Source organism: Sparus aurata, chromosome 2, assembly GCF_900880675.1.
Source record: "Sparus aurata chromosome 2, fSpaAur1.1, whole genome shotgun sequence".
Classification (NCBI taxonomy): domain Eukaryota; kingdom Metazoa; phylum Chordata; class Actinopteri; order Spariformes; family Sparidae; genus Sparus; species Sparus aurata.
In genome coordinates, this window is record NC_044188.1 from 35,895,385 (window position 1) to 35,917,179 (window position 21,795).

Consider the following 21,795-nt stretch of genomic DNA (forward strand, 5'->3'; position numbering starts at 1 on the left):
GCTAAACATCAGCAAGACCAGAGAGATGGTGATAGATTTCAGAAAGAAGAGGAAAACGGCTTTCCAAACACTGCGCATTCGGGGAAAGGATGTGGAGGCGGTGGAGGATTACAAGTACCTTGGTGTTACCATCAAACACAGACTGGACTGGAGATCTAACACTGAAGCTGTTTACAAGAAGGGGATGAGCAGACTTTACTTCCTGAGGAAGCTGAGATACTTCAACGTGTACAGCAAGATGTTGGAGATCTTTTATCAGTCTGTGGTGGCCAGTGTACTTTTCTTTGCTGTGGTTTGTTGGGGAAGCAGCATCGGAGCCAGTGACACCAACAGACTCAAGAAACTAATCAGGAAGGCTGGCTCTGTGTTTGGCTGCAAACAGGACACTCTGGAAGCTGTGGTGGAGAGGAGGACACTGAAAAAACTGTTATCCATCATGGATAATCCTCTCCACCCTCTCCAACTCACACTGGTCAGACAGCGGAGCACCTTCTCCGGAAGGCTGCTTCAGCTTCGCTGTCGTAGCAATAGATACAGGAAATCTTTCCTGCCACAAGCCACAACTTTATACAATAACTCTCTCACCTCTGCCTGACAGAGAGAACTCTGGTCTCTCTACTGTTTTGTTGTATATATTATTATTGTTATAGTATATTTTGCATATTTTGTTTTGTTGTATATATTATTATTGTTTATTGTGTATAGCACACTGTGCACTGTATATATACACTATGTATATATTGCCTTCTATTTATGTTATGTACAAAGTGTTTTATTTGCGAACCCACTACTGCTGTAACAAAATAATTTCCCAGTCTGGGATCATTAAAGTAATTCTATCTATCTATCTATCTATCTATCTATGACTTACGTTTCTTCATTCATACCACTCTCTTTTAATTGTTTTCCAGCTGTCTGTAAAATTTTACGAGACAGTACGCAGGACAACAAACAACCAGATCTTGCATCGCAGGAAGAAGTTGTGAGGAGTTCAGCTCGGAGTCGATCGAGAACAAAGAGGGTAAGACTTATTAAATTAGATCCGTTTTTAGTCAATCTGACTATTTTTCAGGTGCATTAATAGATGTGTTGTGTCCATACGCAGTGCATCGCACAGTACTGATCGTCTTTATTGATTGTTTTTACAGCTGCTGGAAGCGAGACAGTGTGCTAGCTGAGGATGAGGTGGACCTTTCAAAGTGCGCCGCCATAGACCTGATGTCTGAGGAGGAAGACGGCACAGGATGGCCGGGTGTCTGGATAGATTGTGCGACCTCCGTCCGTTCGCAGCCGGGAGCTCACCGAGCTCTGTGCCACACTGCAGTCACATGAGAGGCAATTCCGGAGTACAGGGCAGCGCACCACAGACATCTGCAAAAACAGACGCTTCGCGGTGCTGTAGGATTTTGGGCTTCTCATGAGCTTCCCGTTTGTTGTATGGGCAGATTATGCTTTGTACATAGTTGTGGTGTGTTTGCGTTTATGCTAATAAAGCTTTTTCTTTGAATAAACAACACCGTCCTGGCAAATGTTCCTTTCCTCAATGAATTCATTCATGTCTATGATGATATCATAAATATAAATAAATGAATATAAATATATATATATGACTTCCATGAAGTGCATGTTTTTTACAAGTGAACGTGAACTTTTCACTGTGACTGTACCTATTTTAACTTGTTTAGTGATTGTCAAGTCAAACTAAAAAATAATGAGCAGTAGAAAGCAAAGTGTGCGTTGACGTACATAGGAGGAACCATGAGCCACCCAGACAATAAAATGGGTGGCACACAACATCCAACTAACTACGGCATCAGAGGAAAAGTTTGCTCACCTGTTGAACCGTGAGGGAAACCTGTGCAAATCAAAATCCCTACAGTCACCAGAGATAAGACAGCCAGCGCACCGAGTAAGGTTGTGGACCACACAGGGAAATATTTGTGCAGCTACCAACTTGCAGCGAGCTGTAGCCACTGGGTAGCATCAGGTTTGTTTGGTCGGGTGCCCTCACTGCACTCAGCAAGTGAAAAGTCATGAATAAAATGTATAGGGGCATGGCTAAGTAAGGCTGATCGCAAAGGCATCTGTTCTGCATCAAATGGCTTATTGGATGTCAAAGCAGCCTTTGCTGATTCAATTCTGAGGTGCTTCGTTGGATCTTGTTGAACAGCTGCACTGTCCTTTGTTTTGCATGTATCGGATGACTTTCCTGTGATTGATTATCCCAGTTCTAATCCAGATTGATGTATAAGCTCTTTAAAAGACACATTCACTCACTTAGACATCCCCCCCTCAGCAGAGAAAACTACTGGCCCTACAGAAGAGATTGAGGCCCCGTCCAGACGACAACACTCTGCGAAAACGCACATGTATTGCATCATTTTGGCCGACCATCCATACGGACCCTGAAAATGCAGCACCTGACAATGGGTCTCAGGGTGGAGAAATCCGAAAACGCAGCCCTCCCGTTCTCATGTGGACGGCGAATCCGCATACTTTTCAAAACGATGACGCCATCGCCCCACCCCGCGACGTCTCATAACAACAACAACAACAACAACAATGGCGGACTTGGTGGTTTACAGATGTCTGGCCAAAAGAATTGCCCCCTGTAGCGCCACATTTTGTAATAACGCCCCATTATGTAGTAATGTCATACATTTTCAATTCATTATGTAATAAAGCCGCATGTAATAATCTGCCACATTTTGTAATAAATTTCTTGAACGCAATATGTACACAATATGTACGCAATTGAACGCTTTTGTATTCTCTCCATGCTGCGTGTTATTAAAAAGATCTTCCTCTGATTCATACACTGAAGTCTAAAGTTCTTCAGAGACTTAGCACGTCTCAACCTCACAAGAAGAATTTCCACTACACACCTCAACCCTGGCTAAACCAGTCCGGTCGACTTCCCATATGGTAAGGACCGCATAGTGTGAATTCTGTGCTGAGCTCCTGGCACTATGCAATTGCATCATCTATTTGCTTAATTTATCTTCAATTGCACTAAAATGTTTCCTTATTTGTTGTACTGTTATGTGCGGTGTCCTTGAGTGCTTTCACAGGCGCCTTTTAAATAAAATGCACTATAGCAATCACTTAAACTAACGCTGTTTTCTGCCCTCTGCCCTCTATGATCCGATATCTCGGTGGCGACCTCATGCAAAGCCAAACAAGCCCTTGTCCCTGACTGACAAAGGAAGCCTATGTTCGGGACACGGTTTACCACTTGGCCCCGTCTGATCTGCCAGAACTGCAGACTGCCTCCCCACCTGTCACCTCCCGCTCCTTGCACATCGCCGCGCCAATCACTGCTACCAAAGTTGTTCCTGCTTCCACAGTCAAGGCAATGTGCCGCTGGTCGTCATTGGCTTGCTAGCGCTATGTTCATCCTGAACTCAAAGAAATCATATCTGCTCAGAAGGCCATGAGCAAAACCTTTATTACAGGGTACCATCATGTAAATCTTTCAGTGATTTACAGAGTTTGGTCATTGACTGGATGTCAGTTAAAACTATGAGTAGATCTCTCTTTCAAGTGGAGACCGCACAAAAGGCAAATAACACTAATGTTATTAACACTAATGGTGTGCTTAAGCCCCATACCATCCATTAACTCTACAGATAACAGCAGTTATAAACATTAAAGAATAATGTTAGGCAGGCAAATAGTCCTTGCTTCAAACAAGGGTTCATTGTTACCTGTTCCTGCAGAGGCAGAGCTGTGTCCCTCAATGTTGTGGTCTTCATGTTTGCTGTATGACCGAATGCCTGTCCAGCCCATTATTTTTCAGTCACACATTTCTCTCACACAAATACACACACAGACTTACATGTAGTGTAGTGTGACCTCACCTCTAAAATGTGCTCTGTTTGTTGTTCACGGTCTAGTTTCCTTGGGGTTGTGGTTATCAATCCTAGGACAGAAAAAAACAGCAGTGAAACAAGTATGAGAGACAAAACACAACACAAGTAAGCCAAGTGAGCAAAGTGACATGTTGTAAATTATACATACATACACACATACACATATGGGTGGGTGTGTATATATACTAAGGCAGTCCTGCTCCTTCAAGATACCTGATCTCCTCACCCTGCCTCAAAGGGTGAGCCCAGATACACACACACACACAAACACACACACACACACTTGTGCATATGCATCACGAATAAAGAACCATGAAACCCAAGAAATCACCAGAGGAGTGATGTATATTCCATACTCGACAATGTTATGGGTTTTCATTGTTCATGAACTCATTCATATTTTGGGCGAACGTGAACTGAATGTACTTTATTCTGCCTGATGAACTTTATTGTGAACGCGGTCATTCTGGTGTTTGTGAACAGTGCACTCGCAAAGTTTAACTTAGTTCAAGAAAGTGCCAGATTTCCATAGGGCCTTCCAGGCGAAAACCTGGCTAAAACACACCATAAACAGGCCTTAATATGTAGCAGGAAAACACCCAATTTGGCAACACCAGCCACCACAGAGTCGCACAACCGCATGCGTCATCAACATGCTAAGCATGGAGCGAAAACAAATGAAGGCAGTAGCACTACCTCAGACTCTGCCTTAGAGGTGGGTAAACATATCGATTCATCAATGCATTGCAATATATTTTTTCCCAATTCAATATTGATTCAGAAAATCCTCTGAATCGATTCAGGCAAGGAGCGGTCCCCAACCACCCGCTGTCCCTCGCCGGACGCCTCTTGGTCCCCGCCTCCAGCAGCTGGAAGTGTCTCGCCCACGACCTCGCTTGAACGTCGGAGGGTCGTGCACCACAGAAACACCGTTGGAGCTGAAGAGGCAGGTAGCCGATGTCTGACGCACCGCACTTTCGGAGACTGTGCAGGTGGTCTCACCCTGGCTGCTGCATCGCGCACCCGTGGGTTGCACTCTTCTCCGGGGAGAGAGGGGAGTTCAGTGTCAACATTTTACCCCCTGGCGTCTAGCAGGAGGGCGGAGGGACCGGGGTTATGTCTATGCTTATGTCAGACAAAAATGTACCATGCAGTCCCAGAAACAATGGCACTTTCTCACCTTAACTATGGTTGCACTATTTTATAACTGAACATATCCTGTGCCTTTGTTTACATTTCGAACTAGAACTTTTAGAGGAAAGATTGATAATTTAAGATCACTTTTTTGAATTAAAAAATTATCAACAGGTACTCAAATGAATTATTTGTTTATTACTACTTATCACTGAATCGATATCGGAGCATTTAAATCAATATTGAATCGAATTGATATTGAATTGAATTGCAACTTAAAGAATCGAAATTGAATCGAATTGTGAGGTTCTTAACAATACCCAGCCCCACTCTGCCTCCACCATTACAGTTTTTCTCAGTCGCTTTGGTGCTTTTCTCAGATCAGAATGAAAATTCTCATAACTATTAGTTCAACCTCCACCACATTAAGTCATTTGTGCACATCATAGAAGCAATTTCTCCTTCCTCTGAACAAATTGCAAATGCTTTTGGACATGTATCAGTTACTTTCATACAATTCTTTGCTGTTTATAACATTATCATTTGCTTATGTCATGTCAGTCAAAATGAACTATACATATGGATGCTGAATAGTCGCTCCCAATAAAACTTATAGTCTTCATTTCATTGCTTGAGTCATTACATACAAAATTGTTGCACTAGTTATCAAATCCTGTCAAGCAAATTTTACACCGTTCTTTATCATTTTTTCCTGGAAATGTCTCCTAAATTAAACAATTGCTCTCAAGTGATCTTCAGCTTTCACTCACGAAGAGGAGTGTGAAGTTTAAGTTGTAACCAATGACAAGCCACTTGTTCACAGTCACTCATATCAGGGATGAATCCCATGAACCCTCACTTGGCAAGCATATATGAACCGAGTAGGACATAGTGTGTACCATTTCTACAATTCTGTGACACAGAAATGGAAGGTCAGCTGACTGACACAGCCTGACAGTAAGCCATAATTAAGCAATTAAGCCACTCTGTCATCAGTGTGTGAATGTGTGTGTGAATGGGTGAATGTGGCATGTATTGTACAGTGCTTTGAGCTGTCGTTAGACTGGAAAAGCGCTATAAAAATGCAGACATTTACCATTTTACCATTTACCATTTCTGTAAATGTATTATGGGTAGGCCTACATATGTACATGTGTATCATAAAAAGGAGTTAAAAAAGATGTTTTGCTGCCTTTTCATTTACTAGTTACAGTTTTTCTCAGTCGCTTTGGTGCTTTTCTCAGATCAGAATGAAAATTCTTATAACTATTAGTTCAACCTCCACAACATTTAGTCATTTGTGCACATCATAGTTGCAATTTCTCCTTCCTCTGAATAAATTGCAAATGCTTTTGGACATGTATTATTTGCTTTCATACAATTCTCTACTGTTTTTTAACATTATCATTTGCTTATGTTATGTCAGTCAAAATGAACTATACTTATGGATGCTGAATAGTCGATCCTAATAAAACTAATAGTCTTCATTTCATTGCTTGAGTTATGACATACAAAATTGTTGAACTAGTTATCAAATTCTGTCAAGCAAATTTTATTCCTTTCTTTATCATTTTTTCCTGGAAATGTCTCCTAATTTGAACAATTGCTCTCAGGTGAACTTCAGCTTTCACTCAAATCGAGCAGGACATAGTGTGTACCATTTCTACAACTCTGTGACACAGAAATGAAAGGTCAGCATCGTGGAAGATGGGTGAGGATGCGGGGAGGAAGGGGAAGGGGACAAAACAGGGGAAAAGGAAGAAGAGGCCAAATACATAGGCAGATTCCTAATGAAATTAGGGCTACAGTTGTGGACCATGTTGTCAATCACGGCCTCACAATGGCTGAGGCTGGTCGGAGGGTGCAACCAAATGTTGGAAGAACCAATGTGAATTCAATCATTCAAACATTTCGTAGGGAGAACACGTATGTATAGTATCAGACAGTAATCCAACATGTCATAATATCTCATGTTTACTGTACATTACTGTAATTTTACTCTGCACCACATAGGATTGAAAGACAACCTTGCAGAGGTGGAAGAGGGCTGTCTGGATGTGCCAGAATGATTTACCTATGTTCAGTTACAATATGTACTGTTGTATTGTTCACATTTGTGCACAGCTCTACCAAAAGGGTGTTTCTTATGTTTGTTCTAAATAAGTGACTGTAGTGTATTTTTCTTTTGCACAATGCTGTAGAATTGCAAAGAGCATATACAGTAAAAATGTGAAACGTACGTATTCAGTGTCTTATACTCACTTACTCCCCTAACTACAGCAATGTGTAACTTTACTGTAGTTTTCAAATGGCTGTACAAGTAGTGTATAGTGCTGTCTTGAGCATTTTCAGGTAGTGTCACCGAGTTCTGACCTTTTCTTTGCATTGGAAAACACTGAGAGAATAAACTGTCATAATGAAAACATGACAAAGCCATTTGACTATCTTGTTCATATTCGATGGTGTTAAGACTTCTCATTTTGATGACACTGGCAGTTTCATTGACATGAATACTTGCTTTTGAGGAATGGACTATCCATTTTGAGCAAGTGACGTGCTTTTGCAGGTTATCGACTAGGTTTTGCAGTTTGCACTAATTGTTTTGAGAAATGCACTAACTGCTGTGCAAATGTTAATAGTGATGTGAGAAAAGCACCAAAGCGGCTGAGAAAAACTGTAATGCTAGTGAGCTATAAACCTGGGGGGTAGTCACAAAGACTACTGGCATCTTTTAAGGTGGAATTCCTTCTTGCATATTATTGATGTTGTGAAGCAGTCAGCACACTTTAAATGTTAGTTAGTATGACATTCCTGACCATTCTTTTCGTTTTGTTTTTGTTGTTGTTTTGGCTCTTTTGCATGACAGACACTTAAGCCCTTGATGTTAAATATTTGCAGATATTGCAAATATGATCAAAGTCATAACCATAGTGACAACGCCACCTTTTGTCAACAGGAGGCTGATAGGACATTAATGGCATTAATTGAGTTTGTTTGGAGGAAAACTGTACATGGGGTTTACATAACCCATTTCTGTTTGATGGTTAGTTAGAGTGTAGACACTGGTGAGCAAAGTAATATAAGGACAATTCACATTTAAAGTCTTATTCAACATGTCCATGAGAGCTCCAAATAATGCAGGCTTGTAAAAGGTTTTGATTAGAATTTTTATAAATTCTGCCAATTTAAAAGGAGCACCATAGTAGACTCATAAAAATTACAAAAACATTAAAAATCTAAATGATAAATACCTAAATAAATAACTAAATAACTTCAATGTTGTTGCCCAGTAAACAACCCACATATTAAGGCCAGTGCTTATAAACGCATCAAGCACTGTTTTTTCAAATACTACACAGATATACTACACAAATAAAACACAAACACTTCGACTGGCCGACAAGGGCGCCGCCATATATCCAATCCATACCGGAGGTCCCAACCGGAAGTCACTTAATCGCCGAGCTAAAACCAAAATAAAAGCCGCCATATATCCAATCCATACCGGAAGTTTCTTCTTTGTGTAATGTATTGCTAATTCGGCGTCCATACTGAGTAGTGGGATACAAACAGAGAGCGAAAAAACGGTAAGAAAAATAGTATTTTAACTATCGTCCAACGAGTGTGGTATGGTCTCTTAGATGTAATTCGTGCTATAATAATTTGTAACAGAGTAGTCCAATTATACGTTTTATTGGTGGAAAACATAATACAGCAACTCTTCAGTTTTGGTTGATACTTATCATCGTAGACCAGCAGATGCTGGTTTTGTCCGCTGTGTTTGTGCGTGTGGCCTGGCGTCCGCTTCTGGGGTAATGGGTGCTCCATCGGGACAAACCGGACGAGCGCAATAGTGACGCCTTTTGAGCGTAGTTGTCCCGGGAAAATGTGAGTTCAGATGAGCTCAGGGGGAGGGGGAAATAACCAACAACAACAACAAATTGCTGCAAACAAAGAAACGATGCAGAACAAAAACGACACAAACCTCAATATAATATATCTGCTTTAAACAGATTATTATTTTTTATTTTTTTGGCATGAGCAAAATGCTTCTTGTTCACACTAGAAGGGCCTGAACTCCAACTCTACTAGAACGGCCATAAGCAGTCATTGTGACCGCTAGATATTAAACTCTATAATCTCTCATGTAAATACACAACTGAGTGAAGAAATGCATTCATTGTGTTATATTTTTTTAAAAAACGAAATAACACCAATATACATTTTAACACGCTTAATTATACATTTATCAATATTCATATCATGCACATAGTAAACCATATCATGCACATAGTAAACCGTAATTATTGCATATAAATATATGCAATAATTACGCGATTTTAATAGAGAAAACTCAGAACAAGAAAATTAACAATTAAAAATAACTTATTTGGTTATGAAACATTTTATTTGAACACTTAAAATAATAATAATAATAATAATAATAATAATAATAGAAAAAGCTTGAAAGGAGCTGATCTAAAACAAAAAAGAGCCTTTTGATCACTGGTCACAGTCTACATGGATTACCTCCGCTCTCCTCACAGTCACCACACACAGGCTTGTGGCATTTCAAGTGTCCGAGGTTTGGTTCCGTTTGCAGCTCTTTCGGACCGGCACTGCCTCCATCTCCGTGTCTGCTGCTGCTGCGGTGGTTGCTTCTGCTGCTGCCCACCTTGTGCCGACTGCCGTGGCCGCTTTCCCCTCCATGTATTCTGCCCTCAGCTCCTCTGCCAGCTGCTGCAGGACTTTCATCTGGGCTCTCCTGCTGCTGGTGCTCCTTGAATAAGATGTGGGCATTGATCCCAGCCAGGTCAAGGAGGATGTTATAGAAGACCGCTACTGGCCATCTTCCGTACCGCCTTTGACGGAGTACGCCCTTGCATCTGGTCAAGGACATCCACGCAGTATTGGTGTTATTATAGTACATCACAGAATCTGGTTTTTCCTTCGCCCCACTAAAGGTGCCCACACCTGTGTGCCTGGTATTCATCATGCAGACATTCTTCCTCGGATTTCCCTGCTACACAGTCAGAGTCGCATCTCATCAGCACCGAACAGCTCCGCTCGCTGTTTCACAGAGGGGGAACTCCCGTTTATGTTTGCGCATGGTGCCAACCAGGCTATACATCTATAGATTAATTAACTTGCAAGCAAATTCGCAAAGAAGCACAATAAATGTGGAGTCTCGTTGTTAATGAGACCCTGCAAAATGATGCGCGGTCAATACGACCGCTTATGGCCAAAATAGGTCAAATATATATTTTCTTTGTCTTTTGTGTAATTTATACAGTACTGTGCAAAAGTTTTAGGCAGGTGTGAAAAAATGCTGTAAACTAAGAATGCTTTCAAAAATGGAAGTGTCGATAGTTTATTTAATCAATTAACAAAATTCAGTGAATGAACAGAAGAGAAATCTAAATCAAATCAATATTTGGTGTGACCACCCTTTGCCTTCAAAACAGCATCAATTCGTCTAGGTACACTTGCACACAGTCTTTGAGGGAACTCGGCTGGTAGGTTGTTCCAAACATCTTGGAGAACGAACCACAGATCTTCTGTGGATGTAGGCTTCCTCAAATCCTTCTGTCTCTTCATGTAATCCCAGACACACTCAATGATGTTGAGATCAGGGCTCTGTGGGGGCCATACCATCACTTCCAGGACTTCTTGTTCTTCTTTACGCTGAAGATAGTTCTTAATGACATTGGCTGTATGTTTGGGGTCGTTGTCCTGCTGCAGAATACATTTGGGGCCAATCATACGCCTCCCTGATGGTATTGCATGATGGATAAGTATCTGCCTGTATTTCTCAGCATTGAGGACACCATTGATCCTGACCAAATCTCCAACTCCATTTGCAGAAATGCAGCCCCAAACTTGCAAGGAACCTCCACCATGCTTCACTGTTGCCTGCAGACACTCATTATTGTACCGCTCTCCAGCCCTTCGGCGAACAAACTGCCTTCTGCTACAGCCAAATATTTCAAATTTTGACTAATCAGTCCAGAGCACCTGCTGCCATTTTTCTGCACCCCAGTTCCTATGTTTTCGTGCATACTTGAGTTGCTTGGCCTTGTTTCCATGTCGGAGGTATGGCTTTTTGGCTGCAACTCTTCAATGAAGACCACTTCTGACCAGACTTCTCCGGACAGTAGATGGGTGTACATGGGTCCCACTGGTTTCTGCCAGTTCTGAGCTCATGGCACTGCTGGACATCTTCCGATTTCGAAGGGAAATAAGCTTGATGTGTTTTTCATCTGCTGCACTAAGTTTCCTTGGCCGACCACTGCGTCGACGATCCTCAAAGTTGCCCGTTTCTTTGTGCTTCTTCAAAAGAGCTTGAACAGCACATCTTGAAACCCCAGTCTGCTTTGAAATCTTTGTCTGGGAGAGACCTTGCTGATGCAGTATAACTACCTTGTGTCTTGTTGCTGTGCTCAGTCTTACCATGGTGTATGACCTGTGACATGAAACTGTCTTCCACAACCTCACCTTGGTAGCAGAGTTTGGCTGTTCCTCACCCAGTTTTAAGCTTCCTACACAGCTGTTTCTGTTTCAGTTACTGACTGTGTTTCAACCTACATGTGACATTGGTGATCTTTAGCATGATTGGTATGATTGGTTGATCATACACCTGACTATAATCCTACAAAACCTATAAGAACTGATGCTGGTTTGAAGGCAAAGGGTAGTAACACCAAATATTGATTTGATTTAGATTTTTCTTTTGTTTGCTCACTTTGCATTTTGTAAATTGATAAGAATAAACAATCATTATTTATATTTTTGAAAGCATTCTTAGTTTACAGCATTTTTTCACACCTGCCTAAAACCTTTGCACAGTACTGTATATATATATAAAAAACTATTCAAGGGGTGCTGTTTAGCTCAGTTGGTAGAGCGCGTGTCCCATGTACGGTGGCCGGGAGGTGCAAACCAAAATTACAAAATGTGAAACACTTTTACGAAGCTCGAGACAAATTTACATTTTGGAAAACACTTTTACAAACGCCGAGACAAATTTACAAGTGGTGAAACACTTTTACAAGTCCCAAAACAAATTTACAAATAACATCAACCGGAAAGGGAATGTACCAACTCCGGGGTTGAACCGGAATTATACAACAAGTAGTTCCGACCAAGCAATCTGATTGGTCAACAAGACATTTTGACCGTGCTCAAATCAGCATGACAGCACGCCTGACTCATTACTCAAAATATTACTCCGCCAAGTCTGTGGCAATAGTGTATCCATCTCCATGGCAACATAGTAACTGTCAGAGCTGGAGCAAAAAAAAAAAAAAAGTACGGCATGAAATTCAAACTTACTGCCGTAAAATATGCAGAGGAAAAGTCGGGAGAAGCAACCGCTAGACGTTTCTCTGTCGACCCCAAGAGAGTGAGAGATTGGCGATAAAAAAAAAAAACGGAGCTGTCCAAGGAGGACAGCAACAGGGCCAGACTGCCTGCTGGAGGGAAGAAGAAGGCTAGTGAGGAGCCTGAGATAAACATGCGGGAATTAGTTATCAGCAAACGGGCACGCCACGAGAGAGTGTCCCGCAAAATGATCAGGGCGATGGAGAAACAAAAGTACGCCACCGTGAGTGACAGCACAGATGAGGAATTATCTGCGAGTGCTGGTTGGCTGAATCGTTTCCTCCGCCGCAACAACTTCACTTGCAGAAGACAACTATTGCCCAGCAGGATGCCGGAGAATTCACAGAGAAGCTGGCGAAGTTTGTGACATTTTCATCCCGGATTTTTGAGAGGAAGGAATTAAACGCCTGTCCCAAATTGCCCCCTGGTCCCAAATAAACGCCTTATCTGTTAAGTGATTGAAACAAATAAATGCCCCGGCTATTATTTATTTTCCCTTCAGTGTGAGAGACACTATTGTGTCCGCGGTGAAAACGTTTTATAAAAAATATAAAAGAAAAAAAAAATCAACATCTTTGTTATAACTTGGGCGATAAAAATAAGCCTTTTCTGTTTATCTGTGCAGTATTGATTTAGTTCGGGAAATTCCGAGATCGCGATAAAACATGAACGTCAGCTCAGACTTCACTCTTCTGGGACTAGAAAATCCTTTCTGTTGCTAGGTCGTTACTAAGGGTTGGATTATTTGATGTAGTGGTAAACTACGTTCCATTACACATATGAGTCAACTGACGTGACTGATTTTGTTTCAGTTATTAGTCAGACCCCATGTGTTTCCATGGAAACGCGACGCACACTCGCAAAAACCTTTAAAATTTGAGAGCAAATTGTCCATCAACATGGATATATTTTGATTATACATTTTATTTGTGTTGGTATTAGTTGTATAATCGCAATATTACCCTCGAGGGTGTGCTTTAACGTAATTTGAGCACTTCAGTGCTGCTGTTAGATCGATGGACCAGATATGCTGCAGCAGTGCATAAAATATTTTAATGAGGGACACTTGTACACTGTAATCGTGGACATGATGTCATGTTTACACAGTGTTCACATCAGCTTGAGGTCTCTGAAAAGCAAACTGAATGGAGCCGGGTTATATCGCAGAAAGGATTACTCCTCTACTCCTGATGTGAACACCGTGTAAACATTACATCATGTCCACGATTACAACGTACGAGTGTCCCTCATTAAAATATTTTATGCACTGCTGCAGCATATCTGGTCCGTCGATCTGGTCCATGCCCCTTAAAAACTCTAAAGACCGACCACACGAAAAACAAAACCGCGTTGAACGGCTCATATGTTGTCCACAAAACGGGCAAAACCTCACTCGATGGCTCACCTTGAGCTCACCATGAACTCCATCAACAACAACAACAACTCGAATTGGCCTCTGCCGGGTTATCACTTCCGGAGTTGGTACATTCCCTTTCCGGTTGATGTTATTTGTAAATTTGTTTTGGGACTTGTAAAAGTGTTTCACCACTTGTAAATTGGTCCCGGCGTTTGTAAAAGTGTTTTGTATCATGTAAATGTGTTTTCTGAAATGTAAATTTGTTTCGGTAATGTAATTTTGTTTTATGATATGTAGAAATGTTTTCCAAAATGTAAATTTGTCTCGAGCTTCGTAAAAGTGTTTCACAGTTTGTAATTTTGGTTTGCACCTCCCGGCCACCGTACCCATGTGCCGAGGCTCTGCAGCGGACCTGGGTTCGACTCCCGGCCCGGGTCCTTTTGCTGCATGTCACTCCCCCTCTCTCTCTCCCCCTCTTTCCTGTCATATCTTCAGCTGACCTATCAATAAAGCCATAAAAGGCCAAAAAAAAATTAAAAATACTATTCAAAATTAAAATACAGACACTTTTGGAAAATTCATGTAACAGCAGTATTGCATTTTTTAATTTAACAAAGTTCTTGCACATATAAATTCTAAAACAAAAAAGAGTGGGGGGGGTCCATTGTGTGATAGTGGAGCAGACAGTCAGCAGCTGGATTTTGCACCCACGGTCAGTATTAGTAGGTGTTAACGAACAAACAACAACCACAATCATTGTATTATTACATTTGTGGGAAGTTATTACAATATAGATTTTCACTTCGTAAATTTCAAAACGTAATAAATCCCTGCAAACGTGATAGTTACTACATTTGTGGGAAATAGCGTGTTACATTAGTAGGGAGTGGCTATTACGTCTGTGGAAAATGTATTACATTTGTGGACATTATTACATTGGCGGGCGTTACAGTCTGTACATTGTACCTGACGAGAGGGGAGTAAAACTTTTAGAGAGGCGACATAAAAAGCAACATGGTTTATATATTTGGTTATAATCTTTTAAAATAATATAACAATAACAGTTCAAAAAGATGAATACTTCCGTTGTGTTGACACTTCTGTTTTGTTGACTCAATATGCAGCATTTCTCTATTGTATGTGTTTAGGGGTTTGTGTCGTTTTGGTTTTGCATCGTTTCTTTGTTTGCAGCATTTTGTTGTTTGCAGCATTTTGTTGTTGCATGTGTTTTGTGTGTCTTTGGTTCTGCATCGTTTATGTATTTGCAACGTTTGGCCGTTAATGCGCGTTTGCCCTTGTCGGCCACCGTACTTATGCGACCTCTGTAGGAAACTGATTTTCCCGATACCATTCAGTGTGACAACTTTTGTCCTGATACCATTCAGTGTGATGCCGTTCAGTGTGACAACTTTTGTCCTGATACCTTTCAGTGTGAAGCTGTTCAGTGTGACAATTTTTGTCCTGATACCTTTCAGTGTGATGCCGTTCAGTGTGACAACTTTTGTGCTGATACCTTTCAGTGTGACAACTTAGTTTCTGATGCCATTCAATGTGATCATTTTTTTCCTGATACCTTTCAGTGTGACAACTTAGTTACTGATGCCGTTCAATGTGATATTTTTTTTCCTGATACCTTTCAGTGTGACAACTTAGTTTCTAATGCCGTTCAATGTGATATTGTTTTTTCCTGATACCACTCAGTGTAACAACTTAGTTACTGATGTGTTCAGTGTGACAATTTTTATCCTGAGGCAGTTTAGTGTGACAAGTTTTTTTTTCTTAGGCCTTTTGGTCCAATGACTATGCGAGTGTGACAGAGCTTTTCCTGAGACCTTATACCTTTTCATCTGAGGTCTGATGCTGAAGCCTGATCCTGAGGATGTCCTAAAATGTACACCGTAGTACATCCGGCACCCAGTGATGGAAAGACGGAAAGAAGAGGAAGAAAAACGTGAAGAAGATAGAGGTACTGTAACATCAATGTGATGAAGTGAATGAAATTAATAGTTTAATGATCGTAGTTACCGTAGTTGGAGCAGAGTGTTAGCTTGCTAGCTTACTTCGGACGATAGCAGCATCGTTTAATAATCAATAAATAGCTGTGTCTACGTGTGTTAATGTTACTCCACCTTAAATTAATCAGGGACGTTTGGAAAGTTAACGTTAGACCTGTTCAGGTGTTATTTTACAGGTGTCTACTGCTTGTATGTTAAAATGCTTTTAGTTTTCCATCCCCTTTGTAACAGGGTAGATGTAAGCCTTTGGTTTATTGTGTCACAGTTTATGTTTGTTAAAATTTACATCAGTGTTAAAGTGCAGTTAAAGTGTATTACTGTTAAAACCCCACACCTAAGCTTTCCCATATCATTCAAAGGCGAAATACATACACTGCACTTGTACTCTGGTTAGACTGAATTGCTTTTCAGTGACAAAGTTGAATGAATCTCATCACATTTTCATTATTACTCTATATTAGTCTTATGTATAGCACACATCAAGTATCTGTTTTTTTTATTAAAATGTAACATGCAGTGGTCACATATACTTCTCTTCTCTCTTCAGATGCACTTTTAACATATTTCACCACCACCAGCCCAGTGACACAGCATCAGGTGCTCCTGTCCCTCTACCTCAGCACAGCAGAGTGACACATCATCAGGACTAAAGGCACCAACAGACCTGCTGACTGGCCATCTCTTCTGACTAGTTCACAGAGGACCAGTTCATATAAAAAAGCAGTTACACATTTCCCAAGAACAAAGATGGGAGAGTGTCAACATGACTTTTGTAACAGTCTAGCTGAAAAAATCAAAAGAAGCTGGCTGATGTACTCAAACAGAAATGATAGCTTGCACTGCTTCTGCTGTTAAATGTTTTCTCCAAAATAATACAGACTTACAGTTTTTCTTAATTGCTAAAACACTAAACCCTGTTGTCTGAACCAATTTCTCTGTTGCCTGAACCCACTGATTGAATCAATCACTCTTTTGGCAAAACCATGAGCACTTTTCACCTGTTTAGACACAACTTCTCAACACATTTTCATTGTGATGCACCTGTGCTGCATAATGGTGAGCACAGGTGGCAAAAGTCAAACACAATTAAAGCACGGGTGTCACCACTTGAACACAACAACTCAAAATTGATCACACTTGTGGCTAATGATGTGAGGGAATATATAAAGCCAGTTCAGAGAGCACGGGTTTGTGAGGCACTACAATGGATAGAAATCTGAGAGGAAGGGTTCGTGTGAGAGGAGGTCGAGGAGGTCGAGTTGGTCGAGGTGGTCAAGGTGATCGAGGAGGTCAAGGTGGTCAGCGAAGACAAAGAACAGTAATATCTGATGAAATCAGAGCTACTGTGATTGACCATGTTCTTGTCCATGGTATGAGCATGAGGGAGGCCGGACAAAGGGTACAACCAAACATCAGTAGATTCACTGTGTCCACCATAATCCGAAGATTTAGAGAAGAGAACAGGTAATTATCTTTTTTGACATTATAGTACAGTATGTAAATGTTGAGAGCAAATTACTGTATGACATATTACAGTATATACTGTACCACAGTATACTGTAAGTAAATATATGTTTCAGTACATCACTGTGCCAATGTACTGTAGTATTGTAATGGAGGGTTAGTCTAACTGTTTGTAGGCCTAGTATTCCATGTGTATTTTTTGTAACTGCATGTTCTCTTTTTGTAGAATTGAAAGACTGCCACATGGGGGTGGGAGGACAGGTATGTTCTCCCCACACCAAGAGACCCTAATTGTTGATATGGTCCGTGAAATTCAGCAGAAGATCATTGAAGACCATGCAAATTTTGAGGGTATCAACAGTGTCAGCCTCACTACTGTTGATCGTGTCCTCAAGCGCAACAGACAGCTGTACAGAGTGCCCTTTGATCGGAACTCAGACAGAGTCAAAGAGCAAAGATTCCAGTATGTACAGGTTGGTATATATCCAGACACATTCAATGTTGATTACTGTAAGTAGTGATTTACTGTAGTGGCCTAAATCACTTTTTCTGTATCACTTACAAAACTATATCTATTTCTACAGAGAGTTTTTCAACTGGATGCAATGGAAAGACCCCATGAATACATCTACATGGATGAAGCTGGGTTCAATCTCACCAAAAGGAGAAGGAGAGGCCGTAATGTGATTGGACATCGGGCAATTGTTGGTGTCCCTGGGCAGCGTGGTGGCAATGTCACATTATGTGCTGCCATCAGCAATCATGGGGTTGTCCACCATCATGCCAACCTGGGGCCCTACAATACTGACCAGCTCCTCATTTTCCTTAACAACATGCAAGATGCTCTGTTGGGGCAGCAGGATGAGCATCCCATGTATGTTGTTGTGTGGGACAATGTGAGCTTTCACAGAGCCCTCCAGGTAAGAGAGTGGTTCAATATGAACCAAGGCTTTATAAATCTTTGCCTCCCACCATACTCCCCTTTCCTAAACCCACTTGAGGAATTCTTCTCCTCATGGCGGTGGCAAGTGGCAATTGCATACGATTTCTGTTTGTTTTGTACAAGTGCTACGTGTACTGTAAATGCACAAGATTTTTGTTTTTTGTACTGTACAAGTGCTACATGTAAATGCACAAGATTTCTGTTTTTTGTCTTTTTGTACAAGTGCTAAATGCACAGGTTTTTTGTTTTGCAACATGCATTCAGCTTCATGTCCTGAGCATTGTGTTTTCTATTTTTCTACGTAGTGTTTAGTGACTGCTCAGTAGTGTTTTTCATTTTGATTGACTTGGGGCACGATTTGACAACAAAGTTCAGTTTTGGGCACAGATTGAACTGTTTTGAGGTGAAAGTTTGGTTTTGCAAGAAGAGTCTGAGGTTTTGTGAATGTAGCTTGAAAATTGGGGTTTGTGTTCACAGTTTAGAGAAAAGGAGAGAAGCTTTCAAGAAATGTGCCTTAGCAATCGAGAAAAACTGTAATAAGGAAGGACTAAAAGACTGGAACAATGCAAGCCACTTGCTGAAGGTTCATGAGGATAGCCAGGAGCACAATATCCACATGGCAACAAGGAAGGAGTTGGAGGTTGTTTTGCAAAGCGGCTTTAATATATAAGCGAGAGACGGCACTCTGAGGCTGAGAAATAATATGTTTGTACAATGCCTTATTTATATTGTATTTTTATCACTTGTTTCTTTCCTCAGTTTTTATTTGGTGTGATATTTTTGACTTAGAAGAAATAAAATCTTGAATATATACATGCAGTTTCTTAGTGAGTGTATGAAAATTGATTGTGAAATTGACTGCAATGCAAGGAGGCGCCACCTAAGATTTTGCCTAGGGCACCAAATTACTCAGGGCCGGCACTGTCACTGGGTATTCGGTAAACTGGGTGGATGTTACCTGACAGCTATTTTTCCACGCTGTCAAAAGCGGAGGATCAGTGAAAAACAGGACTCAAACCTGTTGTTTAGGTACCAGATTCAAACTCAGCACAACTGGACTCTAACCAGTTAAAATCTAAACAGGACTCAACTGGGTCTCGGTGGCAAATTTCCTAGTTTGTAATCTTTCTGACATGGTTTGTTGTCTTGTATAGAGGGGACCAACTGCAGTGGTCTCATTGAATCAAAGTTATCTAGTTAGCTATGGAGGTGGGATGCTGGATTAGCTGCAAATGAACTCAAAATGCAATGATTTGGAACTCGCTTTATACATTTAAGCTTGTGTTTGGACTGATAAACTTTGTTGGTGATCTTTTTGGTGATGTCGAGGGTACAGATACAATAATACCTTTCATACAATTCTATTCAACATCTAGTGTTAGTTAAATAGTTCTCACCTTCTTACATAAAAATACATACTTACGTTAATACATATAATTGTCCATACTTTTATAGGCTTTCATCCTGGCAGCAGTATAAGTGAGGTGAGGGATTCAAATGTCTCCGAAGTCAAGCTCTGGCAGGAATTTGGTGGTTTTAAATGGCTGAAATACCACACAGGGCTGGGGGATAAATCTGTAAAATCGATTTTCTCTTTAACTTGCTCTGCCGCCGCTCCCCATGGGCTCCTGTAGTTCATAGTGGGCTCCGCCCTCCCTCCACATTTACTTTCCACAGTCAGCAGCTTGGTTCTGTAGCGTCAGACCTCGAACAAACCATGGTCCACTGCAAAGTTTGTTCAAAGGCTGTTGCAACTAAAGGCAGCGGATTGACACATTTATTTTAGCATCTCAAACAGACACCTGCATCAGAGTGGGAAGCCTGTTGTTCCCCATACGAGATGTACAAGAATGCGGCAGCCCACAAATCACTTCTAAAAAGCAGCTAAAATTAACAGAATCATTTAATCATCGTGTCCCATATGAGAAGAAAACTTTAGACCCCAGGTTTGTGCTATGAAGCTGCAATGGGGGATGTCTCAAGCCAGAGGTAGGAGACAGGCTCGTCTTCCTGGTCAAAAATGTGTAAAATAGACAGCAAGCAGACACCTCATGTCCTGTACATCAACTAACATGTGAAGTTTACTATGCAGTGCATGCAGTTGTTTAATTTTGTTTACATATCTTCAGGGATATAAATACTTTTTGTAAACAAAAGTATTGCAAAATAAAGTATTTCATGAAAGTTATGTTCACACTTTATCAATCCCAATATGAAACTGATCTGTTTTTATAATAGTAAGCAATCTGACATGTTAAATTAATGTTTACAAAATAATTTTATCAGAAAGGGACAAGTTCTTTACATAAAGATGCACTTTTATTTATCTTTTCAAGTGAGTTCGAAGGTGCTCTGTCTACAACCACTTAAGGAACACCGTTCCTACATAGGAACACCCTTCACTAAACGAACACCCTTCGTAAAAACAAATAGTTTTTTTGCTAATAGTTTTAAGCATCAGTACTGTTTATACTTAACAGTATATACTCACTGTTGGAAAGCTGAGACTGTTGTGATAATTTTAACCATGACACAACATTAGAAAGAGCCCTCTACCGCAAGAAGCAAGAATGCCTACATACCTTCGGAGTGTTCCTTTTTTCCACAGCTACAACATCATGCCACAATCTTTTTTTCATAGTTCGCCAAGAGTCCATAGAATGGGAATATCCATGTAATTTTACCCAAAACTAGCTACAAGTGTTGGACCAGCAAGAAACCCCAGGGTCTTAGCTTTCATTTGAGACCAAGATTATGTTTCTAGGTAAAGGGGTTCTCAAGTTATAAGCCTTTGAATCTCAGTGGGCGCTCTTGGAAAAATAGGACCCAAGCAAAACGCACAGACATGCCTTTAGAAAAAAAAATTTGAAAAATCAATTTTTTAGTCTTTTGACTTCAATTTTGAGTGTAGCAAGCTGAGACCTGTGGCTATGGCCTAATTGTGTCTGCTGTGTCCATAGACATACCTGAACCCTTATATCATATAGTCAGTTTATTGACATTTGAATTGGACGAAAACCAAAACCCGTGTTCCAACCTCTGTAACTCTGTGTCAGTATGTCATAGAATCACACTTACACTTCTAGAAAAAAATTGAGGGTGTTACCTTTCCAATGGTACTAAGCACATCCCTGAGTCTCAAACTATGTGAGCTGTCATGCTTTAAATTTCGGTATGTCGTTTTGGTGAATGGTTTCATCTGTGAAGTCTTCTCTTCACAGATTAAATGCACTGTATTGGGCAGATGGCAGACAGTGTCTTGTGATTGGGCAGTTTGCTCATGTTAGCGTTGTGAACGCAGGAGTGCTTGGCGCATGGTAGAGGTGGAGTTATAATATGGGCATCAGCTATGGACTATGAAAATAGATCCATTTAATTGATGCCAAGTGCAAATGGTGTGTTACTGTTTGCTGCATTAAACAGTAAACTGTTTACTTGTCCTGTTGTACTTCCATATTATATATTTAGATAACATACTGAATGTCATTTTATAGTTTTGCTTTCAAAGCTTACTTTTCAAGATGTTACGATACTGTTGATCTCATCACTGGCACAATACTCATCAACTTGATTTTTCTATCACTCTTGTTGACTTAATCACTAACTCAGCTAATCACTCAATCTCTTTGC

The 21,795-nt window shown here is 40.7% G+C and overlaps 1 protein-coding gene across 10 annotated transcripts in view; it reads right to left on the reverse strand.

Annotated features, from left to right (window-relative positions):
• Positions 1-21,795, reverse strand: part of fat3a (FAT atypical cadherin 3a) — a 417,900-nt gene that overhangs the window by 237,347 nt on the left and 158,758 nt on the right. For all 10 annotated transcript variants that reach the window (XM_030397580.1, XM_030397563.1, XM_030397555.1 and 7 more), the window contains exon 4: positions 3,861-3,922. In XM_030397580.1, the coding sequence (XP_030253440.1) occupies positions 3,861-3,922 (62 nt within the window). The remainder of the gene's footprint in view (positions 1-3,860; positions 3,923-21,795) is intronic.